The sequence below is a fragment of the Propithecus coquereli genome, unplaced genomic scaffold (assembly GCF_000956105.1).
Source record: "Propithecus coquereli isolate 6110/MARCELLA unplaced genomic scaffold, Pcoq_1.0 Scaffold114, whole genome shotgun sequence".
NCBI classification, from domain to species: domain Eukaryota; kingdom Metazoa; phylum Chordata; class Mammalia; order Primates; family Indriidae; genus Propithecus; species Propithecus coquereli.
In genome coordinates this window covers 4,327,895-4,349,165 of record NW_012135414.1, presented here as the reverse complement: position 1 = coordinate 4,349,165, position 21,271 = coordinate 4,327,895, and the positions used below count along the sequence as shown (strand labels likewise).

Sequence of the window (21,271 nt, the reverse complement as noted above, 5' to 3'; positions counted from 1 at the left end):
GAGTGGAAGGACAGGAGAAACTAAGCCTCCCCATGAAGGAGGGAAGATGAACATTACAAAACAGACTAAGATCAGAAAACAAGACCCATTAGTGCCTTCAGGATGAATAAGAGACCACTCTAGCCACTCTGATGAAAGCACGCCCCAGGCCTCCAGGGAGGGAGGATAAATATAAGGAACAGAAACATGTAACCAGCCCTCAGCTTCTATATTCTGCACTAGATGACAGTGACCATGGCTTTGCTCCCATCCGTCAGACCTGACACGGGTCCTGGAGATGGGGGATCTGGCATGTCCCGGCCACCCTCACCAGAAAACACATCCATGACAAACCTAAATTCCTAATTCCTGAACATTTCAAGTCATCCTACATTGTGGCCACTCAAGAAGAGAATAAGCTTTGTAAAAAAGCTGCATATTTTAATTCAGGAAGTGAGTAAAAGTTCACAAGCAACCCACAACAGGTGCCAGCAGTTTGCTCCAAACAATCGGCCACACTCGAGGCAGAAGTTCAGGCTCTGTAGAATCACTTTGTCCAGTGCTTCCTGAGATGCTCTTTCAGCTGAGGAATGGAAGGCAGCAACTGCTGGCACTCATGACAACGAAGGGGCAGCTTCAAGAGGTCAGGCATCCCATCTCGGACAGTCACTCTACCAGCCTTTTGTACCATCTCTATCACAGCTGTAGGCAAAGAAAAAAAGTTCAAATCTCGGCTGGAAAATCAATACAAGATACAAAAAAAAGAAAACATGACTCCAATCAATATGCCAGGTATTCTAAAGCTAGTAAGCTTGAGGTGAGACTTCCTGCTGAGAAAATGAGCTTGATCAGATTCTAGATCTGAGCAATGTATAACACCTCTGGGATAATACATTTCTTCAGGACACATTCTAGGCAATCCATGTTACTATGTCAAGAGCTTATCACAGTACTTTACCCCTTAGTAAATGGTAACTGTCATCACTGACATCCCAGCAATACTGAAGTTCCAGAAGTATACAGACCAGGAAATGTTTCCATCTACATATGCACAGCCTTCCCTGTTAATTAACCACCCCTGACACAAGGCAGCCCCCAAGCTCCTGCCCAAGTGATGGCAGAAGAGACAAATAACCGTTCAGAGCTTTCTTACCTATTAACTCCAATAATTCTCACCACAACCATTAAGTCCCCTGTTGTCACAATAACACACTTTTTTAACTCCAACATAACAGCTTTCTAGGTCCCCTAAGAAGGCTCCTCACAGCAAAGTGGTAATTGTACTACAATCCAAATTAACCAGTTTCTTTTTATAGGGCTCTCTTCATAGGGAACACAACATTGTCCATGGGGTTTTGAGGCCAGGTTGCTATTTCAGGAAACAACTGAATCAAGTATAAGAACATCTGAGAAAATGAAACAAATGTAAAAACCAAAGAACACTATTTACCTTGTGATTCTAGGAAGTATTCTGTATTGAAAGAATTCCAATGTTTTTTGTTTTTAAGGCAAGGAGAATCAAAATCCTGGCTGATCACATGAAGGTGTACATGGCTGGTTGAAAGAAAAAAAATTACTATTTAACTCATTAAAAACTATGGCTTAATCAAAATGACAAACTAAAAGTATAAGTACATAAGCATTGATAATGTGTCCATTCAATTCAATTCATTCATTCACTTAAGAATCTTTAATGTTCAATACGTATCTACTAGGGCCAAGCATTGTTCTAGGCACTGAGAATTTAGCAGTGAACAAAACAGGAAAAGCCTCTTCTTCCCTTACAGCAATTATATGCTAATGAGACAAGACAAATAATAAATAAGTAAACAAACAAGTAAGGAAAATTCCAATAGTTAACACTGCTAAGAAAAAATAAAAGAGGGAAATGGGATAGAGAGGATCTGTGGATAGAAGCTGCCTTTTTTTTTTTTTTTTTTTTTTGAGACAGATTCTCACTGTGTTGCCCGGGGTAGAGTGCCGTGGCATCATCCTAGCTCACAGCAACCTCAAACTCCTGGGCTCAAGCAATCCTTCTGCCTCAGCCTCCCGAGTAGCTGGGACTACAGGCATGCGCCACCATGCCCGGCTAATTTTTTCTATATATTTTTAGTTGTCCGATTAATTTCTTTCTATTTTTAGTAGAGACGGGGTCTCGCTCTTGCTCAGGCTGGTCTCGAACTCCTGAGCTCAAACAATCCTCCCGCCTCGGCCTCCCAGAGAGCTAGGATTACAGACGTGAGCCACCGCGCCCGGCCTGCACTTTATTTTTGAAATGATAAAACAAAAGGTTGAGCTATGAACTGACAAAGTAGAGGTGGGTTGGTACCAGTGGGCCAAGCCTTAACATGGACATTTAAATGCTGTTTTCTGTATGACATCAAAATGATTTGCAATAAGAAATTGGGTGCTGTTGTGTAGAAGCTTGGAAAAAACAAATTGGGGCCTAGTGTGGTGGCTCATGCCCTGTAATCCCAGCACTTTGGGAGACCGAGGCGGGAGGACCACTTGAGCCCAGGAGTTCAAGACCAGCCTGGGCAACAAAGCACAACCCTGTCTATATTAAAAATAACAATGTGTAAAATATATTTAAAAAAAGAAGTTGAAAAGGGGGAGCAAAGGAGAGTAAAGAATGTTCTAAGGTCTTTCTATAGATATCTGATAAAATGCAAATTCAACAAGACAAAATGTAGACTTTGCAATGGTGGTCTTTAAGATGTGCTAGAATAAGTGGCACTCTGAGGAACCTACATGAAAACCATTTCCTTCTTATCTCAACAGAAAAAATGGTACACACCTAAACGAAAAGTAAAACTTAATTATAAGATCTGGACTGTAAAACTATTTGCTATAGCCCATACATTTAGTTTGTTCAACAACTTCATTCATCATGTAACAGAAAAAAATACCAGCAAGTAAGACTCAAGACAAAAATATTTTCTATCAACCTCCATATGTAGTCCCAGCGACTCAGGAGGATGAGAAAGGAGGATTGCTTGAGCCAGGAGTTTGAGGCTATAGCATGCTATGATCATGCCACAGTGAATAGCTACTGTACTTCACTAGGCAACATAATGAGACCCCGTGTCTAAAATTTAAAAAAAAAAAAATCTTATTTGCCGGAAAACTCGTTGCTTGGCCTAATTTTAAAGCTAATTACAAAATCTACTTTCCTAACAGTCCAGACATTCTGCCAACTCTTCCAACTCAACAGAACTTCCACTGATTTCCACATTCATTAGAGACAACAAATGCTATGGGTTCATCAGCACCATGGGTTTGAACTTGTGTGTAAGTACAATTCTTCTTTTTACATTTGCCACATGTGAACAAGCCAGTCTGGGTTCCACCCATCTTGGCCATCTGATTCTCTCTCATGGCTTCTTTGGTCAAGTTTTTCCATATTTCTTTGAGCTCATCACTAGCCACTTTCTCTGCCATCATTCTGGCAAGTAAGTCAGGAGGAATAATTCCACACAATACATTTTTCCTTAAATTTGGAATCTTTGCATCTTTAAGATTTGATATCCTACTTCATACTCTATTTTTGTATTTCATGTCTGTATTCCTTATTTCTTGATATACAGCTTCCTCAGTTTGAGATCCTAATTCTTCCTCATCAGCTCCAATAGCAGTAGCCATCATTTGGAGAGCTGCAGCAAGTATCTCCCAACACTTTAACACAAAGAATCAGAAGGAAAGGGTGAAACATAGTATTTTAAGCATTTGTCTCAGCCTTTCTGTTGCTTACGTTGCCACTGGAGCTACTTTCTTCTCTTTTTTCAAGGCTATTCTGCAAAGTAATCGCAGGTTCTTTTCTCTTTTCTTCCGGGTCTTTCTCAGTTGATGGTAACTTTTTCCAGAATTTGATAAGAGACTTTACTAAAGATGTAACTACTTCATCTGTACTCTGCTTGCCACTAGCATAACTGACATTCTGATTCTTGTGGGTTGTAACGATTCCAAGGTCATGGGAATATTCTTAAATTCCATCAGCAAATCCAGTGCTCCAGCTGCATTCTTCTGTACCATCTTGTCCATCTTCTTAGCAGCGTGGACCACCTCATCCTCCATGCTCTGGCAGGTTTTCCCCATACCCAGCCAGCTGGAGACAAGAAGTGAGTGAAGCCAGGGCAGAGGAGATGGCAGGATGCAAGCCCCAGTGCTCAACAAGCCCCGCCACAACAAGCTCAGACCTAGACCCTTCCTCCCAAACCCAGCCCAGGAAGGCAGCCTGATCTATACTCTTGAAAGATCATTCTGGCTGTTGTGTGGAAAAAGAACTGTAGGATAGGCAAGGAGGGACAAAAGGAGACCAGTTAGGAGGCTAATGCAGCAGTCCAGGCCAGAAATGATCACAGCTTCGAGTAGAGCTGAGCTGTGGTAGTTGAGATGGCAAGCAGCAGTCCTATTTTGAATATATTTTGGAAAAAAATCAACAGGACTTACTAATGGACTAGATGTTGATTTGGGGCAGTGCCACTTACTGAGATGGAGAAGGTTAGGTGAAAAGCAGGTTTGAGAAAGAAAATCAGGAGTTCTCTTTAGACATGTTAAACCAAGTAAAATGCCTCTTTATATAGCTTTCACTCTCAGAATAAGTTAATATTTCACATTCCCACAATAAACAATCAAAATCAATCATTATGTGTACAGAATTCAAAATAGAAAATAAGCAGTAACAAAGAAGCATAACTGTATTACAAATGAATAACGAAACCAGATTAAAGCAGGTAAGGAAGAAAATAACAAACCTAACTTTAGAAAACAGTATTTTGACTGTATACTCAAAGGCTAAAGACGAAATTAACTGTACACAAATACTATATTCTAGTTAGCAAATGTCTTTCTCACAGGGGTATCGGCTACCAATTCTGTAACTGTTTTACATGTATACCAAAATTGAACAAATAAGTGAATTTATTGTAACTAATAAGAGCCAGGTTTTTCACTGTTTTAGAGAAAGAATTTACCAAATAGGAAAAGGATTAATAAAAATGAACCTTGTAGAGTTGGACTGGAATCAGTATGAACTCACGGTTTTCCATATACATATAGAGATAGATAGATAAATACAGAATTACAGCTGTGTATGTGTCTGTGTGAGTTAGGATCCATATGTGTATTTCCTGGCTCCAACTGCTGAGAGGACCTAGAAGCAAGAACACCCTGGAATCAGCCACTGTTCTCATTACAGAAACCTAGTGCCCAAGTCTGGGTTTATAAATACCATCACCAAAAAAAGAGCCTTTGGAGCCCTCAAAAGAGGGCTCTTTGGAGAAGTGGTTCATTTCAGGGCTGAAACACAAAAAATACAAGATGAGTCTGGAACATCTTATAGGGTCAGAAAATAAGGAAGTGCTGAAAAAATGTCATAGGTATATCAGAATGACACAGGATGGGCAACATAGGGAGACCCCATCTCTACAAAAAAAAATAAAATAATTAACAAGGCGTGGTGGTGTACACCTATAGTCCCAGCTACTTGGGAAATTGAGGCAGGATGATCCCTTGAGCTCAGAAGTTGGCCGTTGCAGTGAACTATGATGACGCCACTGCACTCCAGCCTGGGCTACAGAGCAAGACCCTGTCTCTTAAAAAAACAAAAAACAAAGTGACACAGGAGCCAACGTAAAGAAGCTTCCAGTTTGCTGGAAGTTAGCTATGCTCCCAGCAAAAAATCAGGTCCCTTAGGTAGGGGTTGTTGCAAAGGATAAGAAAATAATGGAAATAAAAGAATACATCGAGACAAAGGTATAGTTTTATAGATTTATAAAGATTATAGGCAAAACAGGATACTCAGGGGGCCTTGGATCTGTCAATCACAAAAGGCCAAGAGTGAAGTTTTACATGGGCATTTATAGGTACAGTGATTGACTGCCAGGAGTAACAGATTTACATAGTAACAGGTAGTTCCTCTTAGGTTAAAAGTTTTTCAAAAGGCTTCTTCAGATCCCTTAACTAACTCTATCTACATGAACAAATGGTTACAAAATCTTTCAAAGACTAACTTCTAAGTTCTAAGGTAAATTTATCACTTAACAGAAGAGTTAAACAGAGATATAGTGGCTCCACATTTTCTTTATCAAGTTATTGTGTATCGAGACAGGTAGTCAGGAGTTTAAGCACAAACTGTCCCTTGGGTTAATTGCTTTTAGCCACAGGTGTCTGTCTGTCGGGAGGGCATTCTTTGATCAGCTCTCATCCTATGGCTCCTAGCAGACCTGCTTTGCCTTTCACAGCAAGTCAAAATCACAGGTGCTGAGGATCGTGGCGCCATCCTGGGAAACAGCCGCTGCTGATCTTTCAGAGATGCCCTCCTGAGGTGAACCAGCTTTCAATATGCAAACTAACACGTTCACATATTCCTTCAGGGCAAAGCTCTGCAAAACTCCTGAGACATTTCTGTCTCCAATATAGTTATACTAATTTATGGAGCAACATCAGTGACCAAAGCTGGAACAATCTGAGCAACACAAGAAATAATAATAGTATTGAAATACAACCTATAAACATCCATGAGTTCATTCTAATTAATAATTGAATAAATAAACAATGAGGAACAAGGGACAGCTCTTCCACACAGAAGAATTTCAATTAATAAATTAAATGAGGGAAGTATAAAATCACTATTGGGTAAATGCCATAATAATAACTACTGCAGGCAAGATCCACCAATAGATGCAAAAATCATTGGGTACACGAGTTTGTGGAGAAACAGGATAGAAGTATAGTCTCAAAATATCTCCCTCAAGATATTCACCAATTACAAAAACCAAAACAGTAACCTGAGTGTAGAAAGCCGGCAAATACCACCTTAACTAAATGATCAAGGTTAACGTCGCCAGTAATAAACCACCTCAACATCATGCACCCCCTGATATGATGCATTGATAAGGACACAATCACAAATATCACTTCTGTGGTACTTTTGGTCAAAAAAAAAAAAAAAAAAAACACAAAGCATAACCTCAATCTAATCATGAAAAACAGCCAACAAACCCAAATTGAGGGACATCTTACAAAACAACTAGTCAGTACTTACGGAAAGTGTCAAGGTCATAAAAAGAAGTAGGAACTATAACAGATTGGGGAAGACTGGAGTTGACTAAAGAGAGACAACAAATAAATACAATGTGAGATCCTAGACTGGGCCCTGGAGTAGAAAAAGAACATTATAGGAAAAACAGTTGAAATTCAAATAAGGTCTATAGTTTAGTCAGTGGTGGTGTTACGGAAGGCCATTCTTCTGCTTCATACTTTATTTTTTTGTATTTTCTAGATCAAAAACATTACTTTTACAACAAGGATAAATTATTTGCTTATTATCTTTTCCTTTCTGTCATGTTTATTTAATCAAAATTACATCATTAAGAGTGAGCATAGGCCAGGCACAGTGGCTTATGCCTATAATCCTAGCACTTTGGGAGGCTGAGATGGGAGGAATGCTCAAAGCCAGAAGTTCAAGACCAGCCTGAGCAACATAGCGAGATCTCCTGTCCACAAGAAATAGAAAAATTAGCTGGGTGTGGTGGCACGCCCCTGTAGTCCCAGCTACTCGGGAGGCTGAAGCAGGAGGATCACTTGAGCCCAGGACTTTAAGGTTGTAGTGAGCTATGATGATGCCACTATACTCTAGCCTGGGCAACAGAGCGAGACCCTGTCTCAAAAGGCAGAAAAAAAAAGAGTGAGCATAAAAGGGTATGGAAGTGACAACTTTCCTTACTGCTCTTTTTGCTTCCCCCACACATCGGCCACAGCTCTTGCTTTGAGCATGATTATGTGAAAAAGAATTCAGGCTCAGTGGCCAAGGCCTCTGTTAGTCTGGGCTCTGCATTAGGGAAACAGGATTATGGGTGACTTCTCCTAAATTTTTTTTTTTTTTTTGAGACAGAGTCTCGCCCTGTCACCCAGCTAGAATACAGCAGCATCATCATAGTTCATGGCAACCTCAAACTCCTGAGCTCAAGCAATCCTCCTGCCTCAGCCTCCCGAGCAGCTGGGAATACAGGCATGTGCCACCACACCTGGATAATTTTTTCTATTTTTAGTAGAGACGGGGTCTCGCTCTTGCTCAGTTTGGTCCTACTAAATTTTCAAATAAGGTTTTAACAATAAAAATATATATGAAGTTTTAAAATAAGGTACAACATGCATCTACCCTATGGCTTAGCAGTTTCACTTCTAATTATTTACCCAAGAGAAAAAAATAATAAAGTATGTCCAGAATTATATAATAACACAGATGAATCTCAAAATTATGCTGACCCTAAAAAGCTAGACCAAAAAAGAGTATATATATAGGACTCCATTTATATGAAGCTCTTGAACAGAAAACAATTACCTATGCTGAAGGAAATCAGAACAATGCTTGGTGGCTGAAGGGGGACTGACTGGAAAGGGGTACAAGGGAACGTTCTAGGATAAGAAGACAAGCATGTTCTGTATCTTGATCAGAATGATAGTGACACAAATGCGTACATTTGTAGGCCGGGAGCAGTGGCTTGCACATGTAATCCTTGCACTCTGGGAGGCCAAGGAAGGAGGATTGCTTGAGGACAGGAGTTCAAGACCAGCCTGAGCAAGAGTGAGACCCTGTTTCTACAAAAAATAGGAAAATCAGCCAGGCATGGTGGCACATACCTGTAGTCCCAGCTACTTAGGAGGCTGAGGCAGGAGGATCACTCGAGCCCAGGAGTTTGAGGTTGTAGTGAGCTAGGCTGATGCCATAGCACTCTAGCCAGGTAGACAGAGTGAGACTCTGTCTCAAAAATAAATAAATAATACAAAAAACCAAATGTGTACATTTGTGAAAACTGATCAAACCATACATCTTATTATGTACTTCATTGTATGTAAGTTATGCCTCAATTTAAAAAACAGAATATCGATGAGAGAAAAATGTGGCAGAAAAATTTCATTTGGTTAAGGTAGCCAGTCATCTAAGTTGTGATTATCCACCTAAATAAAATGTAAATGTTGGTAATTAAAAAAAATACTGAAGAAAATCCTGTCACTTGCTGCAATGTGAATGAACCAGGAAGACATTATGCTAAGTGAAATAAGCCAGTCACAAAAGGACAAATATTGTATGATTCCACTTACATGAGGTACCTTGAATAGTTAAACTCGTAGAGACAGCAAGTAGAATGGTGGTCACCAGGTGTTCGGAGAGGGAGAAATGGGGAATTATTGTCTAATGGGTACAGAGTTTCAGTTTGGGAAGATGAAAAAAGTTCTGGAGATGGATGGCAGTGATGGTTACACAGTAACATGAATACTCTTAATGTCAATGAACTGTACACTTAAAATTGTTTAAAATTTTTATGTTATGCATATTTTATCAATTTTTTTTAAAAACAAGGTAAAAACTCTAAAATCTAGTCTCATCATCTTATTGCTTGGATCAAGGAACTGTGGAGATCTGCCTTGCCTACATTCTTTGAAAAAAATGAATCATTCCTTTCCAAATCCTTCGGGGTATAAGCCAAAGGAAAATAGTCTACACTTTTTTCTCATTTTATTTCAAATCTTAGATCTATTAAGCTATCATTACAGAAGTCTGTGATGTTTGCTTCCTTTAGAGAAATGGTCCCTAATCATTTTGGGGTTACAGATGACTTTGAAGAATCTGATAAAAGCCACTGATCACAATTCTTCATTGAAGGGTAATGAAGCTGCTTCGTCTAGTTCATGTTAGGCTCTGAAAGGTTTAAATTTTGAGAGGAACAAAGAACCATATGTGATTGAATTACAGGCAGACGTAGGCAAGTCAGGAAGAGGGGTGGAAGCTTCCGCCCACCTGCCTTGGAAACATCCCCCCCTCCTCCCCTGGGCCTCAGGGCAATCAGCACACTCAGCAAGACCAGGCTGAATCTATCAGCCCACCTAGACAGAACCAGGAGGCACCAGCACTACCCACATAGCTTACCTCATACTAGGAATGGCGTGGTAGCCCAATCGGAAGCGGAGTTTGCTGGACCCAGCAAAATCTGCAATCACCTTTTCCCCCACAGTGTGCATATGTTTGAGGAGTTCAAGGTGTTCCCTGGTTACAGCCTTCAGACTGGAAATGGAGGCCCATGGTAAGACCAGCCAGTGGTGACGGGCCTTAGGATACTTATCCTTAATCACCACCACCTGCTCATCTTTGTAAACCTAGCAGAGGAGCACAAGGAAAGAAACAGACATCTGCTGAGAATCTTCTGTGTGCCAAGTGCTGTCATATTCATTAAATCACTGAATTCCCACAACAATCTTATGCAAATGGTTTTAGTATCCCAGTTTTGAGAGATGAGAGCACTGAGACTCAGATGAGTGTCTTGCACAAGCCACATAGTAAGCGGGAAATCTAGGATTCCAACCCAGATAAGTTGACTCCAGAGTCTGTTTTCAACCACCACACTATGGAGAATACACAGAAGATGCAGAGAACAAATAGTTCCCAAGGATCTGATGTAAAAAGCTCTGCAAGCATAGATTCAAATGCATCCTTCTCCACTCTCACATAGCAGACTGTGTGACACATACATACGTTCTGAGGAGCCCTTGTTAACCAGGATGTAATCAAAGCAGAACTCAAAGGCTTCTCCAAGGATGACACCCGATTCTTAAACCCAGGGCAGTGCAGCACCTCCGTCACAATACATTATCGCTGGTGCTCCCTTGAAAGGGACCACACTAAGGTTAGCACAACTTCCCTTAATAATACCCAGATGTTTAAAAGGGACAGAGCATATGGGATATTCATTTGAGGAACTTAGTTTTCCTCCAAAGAATTCCAGTTGCTACCTTATAATCACTGGGAAAAGCCACTTGTTCTCACAGACTAGCCCAATAAAATGAATTTTATTCTGAAGGACTGCTATCCTTTGATTTCATTTGTAATCGTGACCTCTATGGAATGGTCATTTACACCGTGAAATGTACTTAAATTTCAAAATTTTATTCTGACCTGCATTTTGGGGTCCTGCATAGAAATCTTCAAGCCTTGACTCCAATGGCCTAGTGATTCCTAAACAAAAAAGGGCAACGTAAATTACTAATGCCAATAATTAAATTTGGCAATAGTTAATTATATGATAGCAACGTCCAACCAAACTTGGAAATAAGCTTGTTTTCGAGAATTAAACTAAACTCCCTTTACTTCAATCCATTGCCTTTTAGGACCATAATCCCTCCCGCTTCCTTCCTATATTCAGAGCTGGCCGACTACACGAAAACCAGAAATGCCAGAACATGAGTCGCATCTTCTTTGCCCTCTCATACTCCAACTACAGCCTGACCGAGCTTCCACTTTGACATCAGCATGAGAATTATTATATGATCCATAACAACCTTCTGTAGCTATATAAACAACTGACCCATTTTAGTTGTTCAATGTTAAGTACACTGCCATTACTGCCCTACCTTCAAGTGGCTCACCTCAGGAATTCAAGAGAAAAGCACATAAAGGGACATTCATCCAAGTGATTATCATGCCACAAACGAGTGACTCTTTCATCATGTTTAATAACCTCTCACACATGCCTGGACTTTACAGTGCACAAAACAATTAACCAGTCATTATATCTCATTTAATCTCCACATTGCCTACCAATCACATTACCCTCACCTTTTTAGTAGGTGCATCTTTCCCCTTCTTTGGGGGCACAGAGCATTGGCTAGGGCTGCTCCCAGGTTCCAGCCCTGTCCCAGGCTCAGCTTCCTGAGTAGCATCCCTTTCTATAGAATCACTGTTGCCTGACCTCTTTCTCTTCCTGTGTGTTTCCAGGCCAGGGCTCTTTGCTTCTTCTTCAAACTCTACAATATATGGATAAAGTTCATTCACCATGTGGAGAACCTGGCCAGGCTGCAGCTTCACCTCTTGGTCCTTCCCAATTATGACTGAGTCAATGCTGGTGGGATTGACCCCTACCTATAAAATAAATAATCAGAAAATAATTATAATAATAGCAATATAGACACTGCTATGTTAACTACTTACTATATGTCAGGCACCTTGTTTAATGTTCACCTATATTACTCCGTCACTTCCACACATGACAGAGAAGCCTTCATTGGCTGGCACAGACACTCTAAAGCCAATAGCGTAAGAAAATCAAGTATAAATTGGAAATCCAAGTTACAAACACACATACCTGCTTTACCTTGACATATCCCTTGTTACACTCTGCTTTCAACTGCACTGAAAGAGATTGGAAAAAGTTAAACACAAATGCAACAAAGAACCAAGCACTTGCTTCCGTTTTCCCTAAAGGAGCCTCACTGCAGGAGGCAGCTGGACAGATGTCTCCTCACAGACCTATGAGCAACTGCCTGTCATGCAGGTAGCTGGGGCTCCAAATCCCACCAATCTCTAAGAGCTTCAAATCCTTCAATAAAACATTCAACTGCATACATACTCCCTTAGCTATTGCTAATATCCCCATGAGGCAGCTTCAGTGAATCCCCACAAGTTTCCCTATTCCAGGCCCCCTGGCCAGCTCAGGATCACAGACTCTGCAGCCAGGAAAGACAATCCGTTTCTCTCACAAGCCCTTGGCTCAGGATGAAATCAGGCTTCCACCAGTATTTAAAAAAAAAAAAAAAAAAAATCATCAGATACCTTCAACAGGGAAAAAGGTAAAAGGTATTTTCCTAGAAAATAGAAATTCAGCTGGCCTTGGGTAGGAATGGAAAGAATGTTCTAGAAAGAGGACTGCAGAGATAGAACAGTCAAGTATGTGTGAGAAGCAGTAACATTAAACACTCCTGTTCTGATAAGTGAACAAAGTATCTGGGGTTGAGACAGGGAGTACAGAAGAGACACCACAGCTACTCACCAGGAAGGACAGGCTGATACGCATATATGCTCCCACAGTTGCTGTTGTGAGGAGGGGGACAGAGAGAGAAGCAGCTGCTACTTCAGTATCTTGGGCCTAGCCAGCTCAAGCATGGCTTTTTTTTTTCCCCTCCACTTCAATTAATTCATGAAAGAAAGACCATAATCGGTGCTGCAGACTCCAACTTCTTAAGTCTAGAACACTTGGGAAACCCTGCCATGGGGGTCTCACTGCAGGCAGCAGTGAGCATGTCCAGAGTTTACAGGAAAAAACAAGGTACACGGTAAAGCTTTTTCCTGAAGGCAAGGATTTTCATTTCATTAAACCCTAACACAAACAAGAGCTGGATGCCATAGTCTTATAAAGATACTACCCTCTGTGTGAGGCGATATATAAAGAATGGCACCATCCCATCACTTCTCATACCTGGTTTCACCTGGAGACTCCAGTTTATCTGTTTTGCTGCCCAGTGGGCAATCTCCCTGGGTAAAGCGGGGTACAGGATGCCATTCCACCATCCCATGGTAACAGGGTAGAATCTGTCTGCTCCCAACCATCACCCACCCTGCCTTCAATGTTACCACGCTGGGAGGACAGAATCAGGAATAAATAGGGCCCTGGGGCTGGCTAAAGGAGCTTAGTTCCCAAGTTTTATTTTTGGCACACATTAGGTGTCCCACCAAGAACACTCAGGAAATGTGCATCTGTGGTTATCACTATCTTACAGAACCAAACATGGTAATCTCCACATTCCTATGACCAGTTACCTTGCTGACGAGAACATTTCTTATCAGTGATCTTGGTCTCTGGGCCACGCCCAATCACAACTGCTTCCAAATGGGGTAGTTTGATTCGCTGGTGCTGGCTGTCCTGTCTCACCAACCAGCACACCCGCATCATCGCTCTAAAAGACAAAACAAGAGAATCACTGGAAAAACAGATCCACTTGCACAAGTCCCCCAGAGCCACACCCCAGCACCACAATACATGTGATTTACCAACTGTTCGTCTTGAGGCAAGTGACTTCATTCCCTAGTCTCAATTCCTCACCCATAAACCATAATGACAGGACTCAGGAGGCTGTTGTGAGGATTAAATATGATAATGTGTTTAAGTATTTATCTCCCTGCCTGAATCATGCTAAGCAACCAAATATTTGTTACACATTTATTGATATACTCTAAGTGCTGGACATTAGGCTACAAGCTGAGGGTCAATGGGTAAATAAAACAGGGACATTGACTCTGTTCTTGAGGGGCTTGGAGTGCAGTGGGGCAGATTCATATTGAAATATAACTAGTTTAAGTGGCCTGTGGAAGATTCGAGGGTCAAGCTTAGACATATATATATAGGCATGAAGCTCAGGAGAGAGGAATGGACTAAATGTATATATTTGAGAGCCACCAATATGTCACAGAAGCTGAGGCAAAAAAGGATGAGATCACCCAGGGAGACATAAAAGGGAATTAGGGCAGGGACAGGGCTAGATTTTTGGGATGCCTCCTTAGACTCTAGAACCTTATCAATGCTCAAGCCTCTAACACTCCTGTCCCAGGAATGTTGTCTACAGTCAAGGCAGCACTTACGTCCTCTGTGCAAGTTTTGTGTCCATAAACAAAGAAAAAAGAAGCCCAATTTTTAAACATCAGAGTTTAATTACCATCTGCAAAAACAAAACCATGTAAAGTACATAGAGCAAATGAGAGCTGAGGAGGTACTGTTAGGGTGGAAAGCCTGGTAGGTGCTCACCATATTGGTGGATCAAAAAAACAATTTTGAAACAGAGACTTACATCTCTTTTCTGTCCATTGAGCTTCCGTCACAAGTTGTGCAAAAAAGAACTCCTGCAGGGTGCCTATTAGTGAGAGAACTCATAGGATGGATCTTTAACCTTTACTAGGGAAACTGTGGGATTAGGTATTTTCCTGTTATTTTTGCAAGGCCACCCTTTTCAGTACAAATTCATAGGAAATGGATTAGTGTGAGTACATGCATGCTAAGTAGGTAAAGTCCTGTATTAGTCAGGAAAGGCTTCCAGAAACCACCCAGTTGGAGAAGACCTGGAGCCAAGGGGACTGATAAAAACAAAAAGGAGTGGGAAAGGCATTCCATTTTAAAAAACACAAGTGACAGCACAGATTTCAGCAATGGCAAGCCATGGGTCCAGGGACAGAAAGCAGACTTAGTTGGCTAAACCAGAGGAGCTGCCCCATAGTCAAAAAAAAAAAAAAGGGCAGAGGTGTTGAAAGAACGCCAGGCTGAAGTTTAGATTCAACATAATCATTAGAAGACAACTGCCAGGTTTTGAGCATCTTGGTAAGATGAAACAAGAGAATTCAAAGACTACATTGCCAACAGCTGTGTGTAGGCAGTCTAGAAGTGGAGAAATCTGTAGTCAGAGATTAGTCAGGAGGCTGCTAATATAATGTGGGCCAGAGAGGTCCATAAGGCAGTTCAGCAGGTCTCTGTGAAAGAGTTGATGCAAGAGCATTAAAAATCAGCTGTAAATCTAAAATCCTAAACCTGGAGCCTCAAATCATGATAATGCTACAGCCAGGTCCCACTTTAAAATGCTATGTGTTCCAAGGGACATCCATTTGCACTTGCTAGAAACTAATGAATAAGCATGTAATGGACTGAGAAGTGAGGTATGTCTTCATTAGGCACTGGGAAATAAGTCATGTGATAACTGACTACTCACGCTGAGAGTAAGAGAAGCCAGAAGAGAGCAGTTTGATAGGAGGGACAAGGAGGAATCCAATGGGGAGTGGAGAGCATGGCTGGCTGATGCAGGATAATAGCAACTACCCCTCCTGCCCTCCACAAACACAAGCACACACACACACACTTTATTTCCCAAAAGTTCTCAAGTTATGAAGCGCCTATTTACTGTTAGGTTTGCTCTGGGTGGGAACCCGAAAAGCATGTATAGGACGGAATGCGGTTAATGGAAAACTTAGGCTTGTGAAACAATAGCTGCAGGAGTCTGGAGAGTCCAGAGGTTATAAATCTAACTCTGACCACAGACAGTTGCAGTGATGCTGGCATTCCTATCCCCACTGATAAGGACCAAGCTACCCCGCCCCCATTTCTGCAGGATGAGACCAACGCATGGATCCCAGAAACTGGCTGTTTGAAAAGAATTTATTACAGCAGCTGTTCTGGCCCAGTTGCTCACTCCCCCAGGAAAAAACCCTCTATAAAACCCAAGGCTTTCCCCTCCCTCATGGTGGATGCTCTTTTATGCCTCCACCCATCTGCACTGCACCCAGATGCTCAAAATAAACAGCATTTTGCTACGCCTGAGGCTTCGTGTGCCTCCCTCTCGGCTCCGGACCTAACATTTACTACCCGCTGAGAAGCTGAAGCAGTGACTGCACAATTCTTAGACAACTAACTTTAAACAATCTTTGCCCTTTTCAATCTCCAGTTCCAACTTCTAAGGAATGGAGCGTTTTAGAACATCGTGAGTACAGAGGATGGGTACTTCTGAATCTTCAGTCCAGTCCCTCCAGTGAAACTCCATAAACTGGAAACTTTATGACAGCAGAGGTCATGCCCATTTTTGCTTATCAATATATCCCTAGTACCTAATACAATACTTGGCATACAGCAAGCACACAATAAACATATGCAAGTGAATGATAAGATGATAACCCTGCCCAGGTTCTCTTTCCTTCTTTCTCTCTTCCCCTCCTTCTCAGGTTCTTCTTCTTAAGTTGGAGTGCTCTGCTCTGCTCTTTGGGCAATCCCATACATCCTCACATGTAGATGGTGAATCCTAATTCTCTATTTTTCAGCTGTATACCTTTCAATCCAGAATTGTGGGAATTGATCAGAAAGAAATTCTGATTATTTCTTAAAGAACCCAAGTGATCTGATAGGCCACATACAGTCAGAAATCTGATAACCTGGAACAGTGCTGTCCAACGGAATTTTTTGCTGTCAACTCAAATAAATGACTGAGGCAAAATCTCAATCAATGGAGATTTATTAAGCCAAGATTTTGAGGAGGCACCTGGGAAAAAACACAAACTGCAGACAAGCTGTGGCTGTTTTTTTCCAAAGGGGTTGTTGGAAACTTCAGCATTTTAAAGGTATACAGAGAGAAGGAAAAAGGTGATGAGGTAGTGGCTACCTTCCTGTGAGGCCCAAGAAATCTACATTTTACATAAAATAAGGGAGTGAAGGAAGCATCAACTATTTAGATGTCCCTGGGTAGATGGAACAATGCCTGACTGTCTTGTCTCCAGTTCTGTTACCTGTAAGATAAACCTGTAATTCATTATTCTTGTGGAATCAGATAGGCCTTACTTTTAGGTGCTAGACATAGGCACAATTTGCATGTCCTTGCTTTCATGCAAGGAGGGAAGTTAGCAAGAAATTTCCTTAATGAATGATCTGTGGGGGCCAGCTCTTCACAGGTGCCTGAGGCTGTGATTTTCTTTTTACACTCTCCCCTGTTCTTCAAAATCTTCTGGAGAAAGCACTGTAGCAGGCCTGAGTTCATGATCATATTATTTTTTTAATCTCATGTTGCTATGAAGGTTCATTTTTAGGAGATCATGCCTCTCAGAGGAGAAAAAATTTAAGAAGGACCAATGTCAAAAAACTGTAGGTAAATAAAACTCAAAAATGATGGACAAAGCTGGACTCCAATAATGAGTTTACTTTCTATAAATTTTTTTTTTTTTTGGTAGAGACAGAGTCTCACTCTGTTGCCTGGGCTAGAGTGCCATGGCGTCAGCCTAGCTAACAACTGCCTCAAACTCCTGTGCTTAAGCAATCCTTCTGCCTCAGCCTCCCAAGTAGCTGGGATTACAGGCATGTGCCACCATGCCCAGCTAATTTTTTCTATATATTTTTAGTTGTCCAGCTAATTTCTTTCTACTTTTAGTAGAGACGGGGTCTGGCTCTTGTTCAAGCTGGTCTCGAACTCCCGACCTCGAGTAATCCACCCGCCTCAACCTCCCAGAGTGCTAGGATTATAGGCGTGAGCCACCGTGCCCCGCCACTTTCTATAAATTTTTTGAAACATAATTTTCTTTCTCTAGTTTTTCACTGCAATGATGGAAATGTTCTAAACCTGCATTGTCTAATAAGGCAGCCACTACCAAGCATCTAAAATGTAGCTAATGAAACAGAGGAACTGAATTTTTTCCTTGAGATTTATCTTATTTAATTTAAATTTAAAATTAAATAACTACATGTGGCTAGGGGCTACGATAATATCCATCGCAGTCCTGGAAACTTGCCCAGCCCTGATCAATCTCAGATCCCTCAGGCTTGAAATTAAGACCCTCATACTCTAAACCCACAGTGGTTTCTTATTTCACCTCCCACTCCTCTTCACAGAACTGGTCCCACCTGCCCTTCCCTCTCTTCTCCCTTCCCCCAGATACAAATACATACAGGCATACTTCACTTTACTGCACTTCACACTTTGTTATGCTTCACGGATATTGCACCTTTTACAAATTGAAGGCTTGTGCCAACCCTGCGTCAAGCAAGTCTCTCAGCACCATTTTCCAACAGCATGTGCTCACTTCATGTCTCTGTGCCACATTTTGGTAATTCTCACAATGTTTCAAACTTTTTCATTATTATGATATCTGTTATGGTGATCCATGATCAGCACTCTTTGATGATACTGGAAGAAAATGCCATCTAGGACTTTCAGTAACTACAAAGGAGTCAATGCCTGGCTTCGAAGCTTCAAATGACAGGCTGACTCTCTTGTTAGGGGCTAATGTAGCTGGTGACTTTAAGTTGATGTCAATCCTCATTTACTATTTTGAAAATCCTAGGGCCCTTAAGAATTAATGCTACATCTACTCTGCCTGTGCCCTATAAATGGAACAACAAAGCTGGATGACAGAACAACTGTTTGCAGCATGGCTGAATGAATATTTTAAGCCCTCTGTTGAGATCTGCTGCTCAGAAAAAAAAAGATACGTTTCAAAACATTACTGTTCATTGACAATGCACCTGGTCAACCAAGAGCTCTTATGAAGATGTACAAGGAGATTAATGTTGTTTTCATGCCTGCTAACACAACATCCATTCTGCAGCCCATGGGTCAAGTAATCTTGACTTTCAAGTCATATAATTTAAGCAATATTTGTAGGAGATAATTACAAAAAAATACATATTTCATAAAGCTATAGCTGCCATAGAAAGTGATTCCTCTGATGGATCTAGCCAAAGTAAATTGAAAACCTTCTGGAAAGGATTCACCATTGTATTTTTTTTTTCCCCAACTGAGCTGCCATGGCAGGATTCACCATTCTATATGCCATTAAGAACAATCATGATTCATGGTAGGAGATCAAAAATATCAGCATTAACAGGAGTTTGGAAGAAGATGATTCATGGATGACTTTGAGGGGTTCAAGACTTCAGTGGAGGAAGAAACAGCAGATGAGGGGGAAATAGCAAGGGAACTGGAATTAGAAGTGGAGACAAGATGTGACTGAATTGCTACAATCTCATGATCAAACTTTAATGAATGAGGAGTTGCTTTTTATGAATGAGCAAAGACAGTGGTTTCTTGAAATGGAATCTACTCCTGCTGAAGATCCTGTGAACATTGTTAAAGTGACAACAAAGGATATCGAATATTACATTAACTCAGTTGATAAAGCAGCAGTGGGGTTTGAAAGGATTGACTCCAATTTTGAAAGTTCTACTGTGGGTAAAATGCTATCAAACAGCATTGCATGGTACAGAGAAATATTTTGTGAAAGAAGAGTCATCGATGTCACAAACTGCATTGTTGTTTTAAGAAATGGCCACAGCCAACCCTACCTTCAGCAACCACCACCCTGATCAGTCAGCAGCCATCCACATCGAGGCAAGACCCTCCACCAGAAAAAAAGATTATGACTCACTGAAGGATCACATGATTGTTCGCACATTTTTAGCAATAAAGTATTTTTTAATTAAGGTGTGTGCATTGTTTAGACATAATGCTACTGTACACTTAGACTGCAGTATAATGTAAACATAACTTTTATATGCACTGAGAAACAAAAAAATTCGTGTGACTCACTTAATTGCAATATTAGCTCTGTTGCAATGGTCTGGAACTGAACCCACAATGTCTTCCAGGTATGCCTGTACATCCTTCAGGTATCATGCAGTGAATCGTATCTCCCAAATAAGTCATTCTTGAGGGGTGGGAGGGGGTGTGAGATAAAACCTTACCTACTGAGTACAATGAACACTATTCTGGTGACCAAAAGCCCTGACTTAAGCATTATACAAAGTATCCATGCAACAAAAACACTTGTACCCTCTTAATTCAAGCGTCCGCTGAAACACCCCACGGGCGCAGGAGGGAAGGATGGAGCAACGTCTGCCGAGAAATAACCCGTGAGAGCATCATTCAAAGCACATCATTAAAGAGTAGTAGCAGCCCGGGCCTAACGCCCACACTCGCGGCTTGCAGGGAGGGGAAACGGCCTGACAATTGCCTTACCTCCAGACGGCGGAGACCGATACCTTCACGTTACTACGCCCGTGCCTCTCCACTTCCGGCGCTGAGGGATGACGTTGCGAGACCGGCTGCAGCGCAACTAGTGACGTCATCATTGCCTCTCCGAGGATTGGTTGAAAAGGTCTCGGCCAATGCCTAGATCAAACAAGCGCCCTCCCCCTCCCCCCAGTTCGGCTCTCACTGAGCTGTGGTCTAGGTGAGGTTCCTGGCAGTTATCCCAGTGGGGACGAGTTCTCTCAGCATCCCTCTACCTCAGGGCCACTGGCCTGTCACTACATCTCAGTCTCTGAATTGAGACAGACTTCAGGCAGCAATCTACTCGGTGGCCGTTTCCGGGCGGCCGTGCAGCCTCTAGGCACTGCTTTCATAAAGAAATGCTCGCAACCTTACGGCCATCTTTCCCGCTGCAGGCAGTACCTGCTGTGTAGCATTACCGCCCCTTTCTAAACTATGATCTGCTTTCTCTCTTTTGGAGGGAGAAAAGACTGGAGGGGCGAGAGGCAGGGGAATCCTAAAAGTGGTGACAGAACGAAGACCTAGTGAAATATAAATTTAATTGCATGTTTCATATATCCAAAAACTTCCTCCTGCAAGAACTGCAACATTGCCATCAGGCTTCTTCTGGCCCCAGGAGCCTTTTGTAACCATATACAGGCCAAAAGTGAGGGGATTTATGCTCCTGGGAGGAGTAATGAAAATGATGTTACATCATGGGTGGATAAACTTGTTTTCTCACCCTTGGGATGAAACAACTTTGAAGCATGTACTGCACTGTCTCCCGGGCAAGACAGCCTCAGCTTCCCAGAAAAGTAACCTGCACATTAATCCACCCTGTGCTGGGTTCCTTCCCATCCTTGTCTCACTTCTTCACTCCCATACTGGTACTTCTTGAGATCATCTCTAAACAAACCACTAGCACTCAAATCCTTGTGTCAGTGTCTGCTTCTGGGGGAATCCAACATAATGTACT

At 41.7% G+C, this 21,271-nt stretch overlaps 1 protein-coding gene and 1 pseudogene across 2 annotated transcripts; both read right to left on the bottom strand.

Annotated features, from left to right (window-relative positions):
• Positions 1-399: 399 nt before the first annotated feature.
• On the bottom strand, positions 400-20,352 carry APTX (aprataxin). Of its 2 annotated transcripts, XM_012657037.1 has the most exons (8): positions 20,284-20,352; positions 13,571-13,707; positions 12,120-12,166; positions 11,594-11,896; positions 10,934-10,993; positions 9,911-10,137; positions 1,430-1,533; positions 400-681 (listed from the first exon to the last, which is right to left on the bottom strand). In XM_012657037.1, the coding sequence occupies exons 2-8, from the start codon at positions 13,701-13,703 to the stop codon at positions 527-529; spliced, it is 1,029 nt and encodes a 342-aa protein (XP_012512491.1). In that variant the 5' UTR covers positions 13,704-13,707; positions 20,284-20,352; the 3' UTR covers positions 400-526. The 2 variants fall into 2 exon arrangements, with proteins under 2 accessions (XP_012512491.1, XP_012512499.1); XM_012657045.1 differs by lacking the exons at positions 13,571-13,707; positions 20,284-20,352 and adding an exon at positions 12,804-12,840.
• Positions 3,187-4,053, bottom strand: LOC105820556 (annotated as a pseudogene).
• Positions 20,353-21,271: the final 919 nt, after the last annotated feature.